Source organism: Bison bison, unplaced genomic scaffold, assembly GCF_000754665.1.
Source record: "Bison bison bison isolate TAMUID 2011002044 unplaced genomic scaffold, Bison_UMD1.0 scf7180017864289, whole genome shotgun sequence".
In the NCBI taxonomy this organism is placed as follows: Eukaryota; Metazoa; Chordata; class Mammalia; order Artiodactyla; family Bovidae; genus Bison; species Bison bison.
This window is the reverse complement of record NW_011494861.1, coordinates 4,335,057-4,336,900: the sequence shown is the minus strand read 5'-3', so window position 1 is coordinate 4,336,900 and position 1,844 is coordinate 4,335,057. Positions and strand designations below refer to the sequence as shown.

General features: G+C 62.5%; 1 protein-coding gene across 1 annotated transcript in view; it reads left to right on the top strand.

The window, feature by feature from the left end:
- The window catches only part of H6PD (hexose-6-phosphate dehydrogenase (glucose 1-dehydrogenase)), a 26,855-nt gene that overhangs the window by 21,966 nt on the left and 3,045 nt on the right, over window positions 1–1,844 (top strand). The window contains 2 exon segments of the mRNA XM_010850193.1: window positions 1,011–1,511; window positions 1,514–1,843. Coding sequence (XP_010848495.1) covers window positions 1,011–1,511; window positions 1,514–1,843 — 831 coding nt within the window.

The following is a 1,844-nucleotide window of genomic DNA, read 5'->3' as shown; positions in this document are numbered from 1 at the left end:
ATCTCTGTTCAGTCCATGGATGTTTCCAGGGCTCGCCCAGCTGGGCTCAGACCTGGCTTTGCCCTGGAGGAGCTTATCCAGCCCCCAGAGAGGCTGCAGGCCGGGGACACACCTGGCTGGCACGCAGCACGCCAGGCAGGCAGGTGCCCACTGGGGCACTTGCACAGGCTCAGAGCTTTCTGGGGATGGCCGGCTCCCTAACACTGACATCACAACCCCCAGCACCAGAGCAGCAGCTGCTGGTCGGGCGCTGATCACGTGCCAGCACTGTATGCACGTCATCTCATTTAATCCTCCCGTGCAAACACATCAGGGAGGTGTCGGTGTCATCCTCACTTAAAGGTGAACAGCTGTGAGGCTCCGCGAGGTTGCTAGAAACTTGCCCAAGGTCACGCAGAGATAGGCCGTGGGAAAACCAGGTTTGCAGCTCAGTCTGGAGGGCGCTCTGCGTCTGACTCTCACCGCCACGGCCCCCTGCAGGCCTCCTCAGCTGCACAGCGGTTCCCTGCAAGCCTGTGGCTGAGATGCCTGGCTCCCCCTCTCCTTCCCCTGCACCCCCCATATCTGACAGCCTCAGCACATCCTCAGTGCTCTACAGACAGGAAGGAAGCACCTTTCCCTAGGAATACCTCCCCCAACCCCCATTTAGCATCAGTGCCACCTTGCAACCCCACCTTTGCTCCATGAGACTTCTCGCAGAATCTCCCAATTGGAGCCCCTCAGCCTAGCTCCCCTTAGGGGACAATGGCGCTGAGAGGCCCCTCAAGGGCGATGGGTGTCTGAGGTGGCCCATGAGGCTGCTTTTTGAGCACCGACTGGGAAGAGAAGATAATAGAAGAGGTGAGAGGTGGGGGTGAGGCTAGCATAGCAAGGCCAGAGGTTCCCAGAGGAGAAATCAGAGAAAAGGAGGGTGGCCAGCAGGAACGAAAGAGGGGAAGGTGAGCCGGCCGGGAGGTCCCGGGTCCTGTGCTAGAGCGTCACCCCTGCGGTCCCCCTGTCACCCACCCCAGGCATCCTCGTTCACATAGACAACCTCCGCTGGGAGGGTGTCCCGTTCATCCTGATGTCGGGCAAAGCCTTGGACGAGAGAGTGAGCTACGTGCGGATCTTGTTCAAGAACCAGGCGTTCTGCGTCCAGAGCGAGAAGCATTGGGTCGCTGCCCAGAGCCGCTGCCTGCCCCGGCAGATCATCTTCTACATCGGCCACGGCGAGCTGGGCAGCCCTGCCGTGCTGGTCAGCAGGAACCTCTTCCAGCCGGCCCTGCCCTCCGCCAGCTGGAAGGAAGTGGAGGGCCGGCCCGGGCTGCACCTCTTCGGTCTCCCACTCTCCGATTACTATGCCTACAGCCCTGTGCGGGAGCAGGACGCCTACTCCTTGCTCATCTCTCACATCTTCCACTGCCGGAAGGACTCCTTTGTCACCACGGAGAACCTGCTGGCCTCCTGGGTCTTCTGGACGCCCTTGCTGGACAGCCTGGCCCACGAGGTCCCACGCTTCTACCCAGGAGGAGCAAGAACGGACAGCTGTTGGACTTTGAGTTCAGCGGCGGCCCCCTGCCCTCCTCCCAGCCACTGCCGGAGCAGCTGGTGCCGGGGCCGGACTCTGCTCCACTGCCCAGTGACTTCCAGGTCCTCAGGGCCAAGTACCGAGAGAGCCCGCTGATCTCGGCCTGGCCCGAGGAGCTGATCGCCAGGCTGGCGGGTGACATCGAGGCCGCTGCTGTGCGGGCTGTGCGGCGCTTTGGCAAGTTCCACCTGGCTCTCTCGGGTGGCTCGAGCCCGGTGGCCCTGTTCCAGCAGCTGGCCACAGGGCACTACAGCTTCCCCTGGGCCCACACGCACAC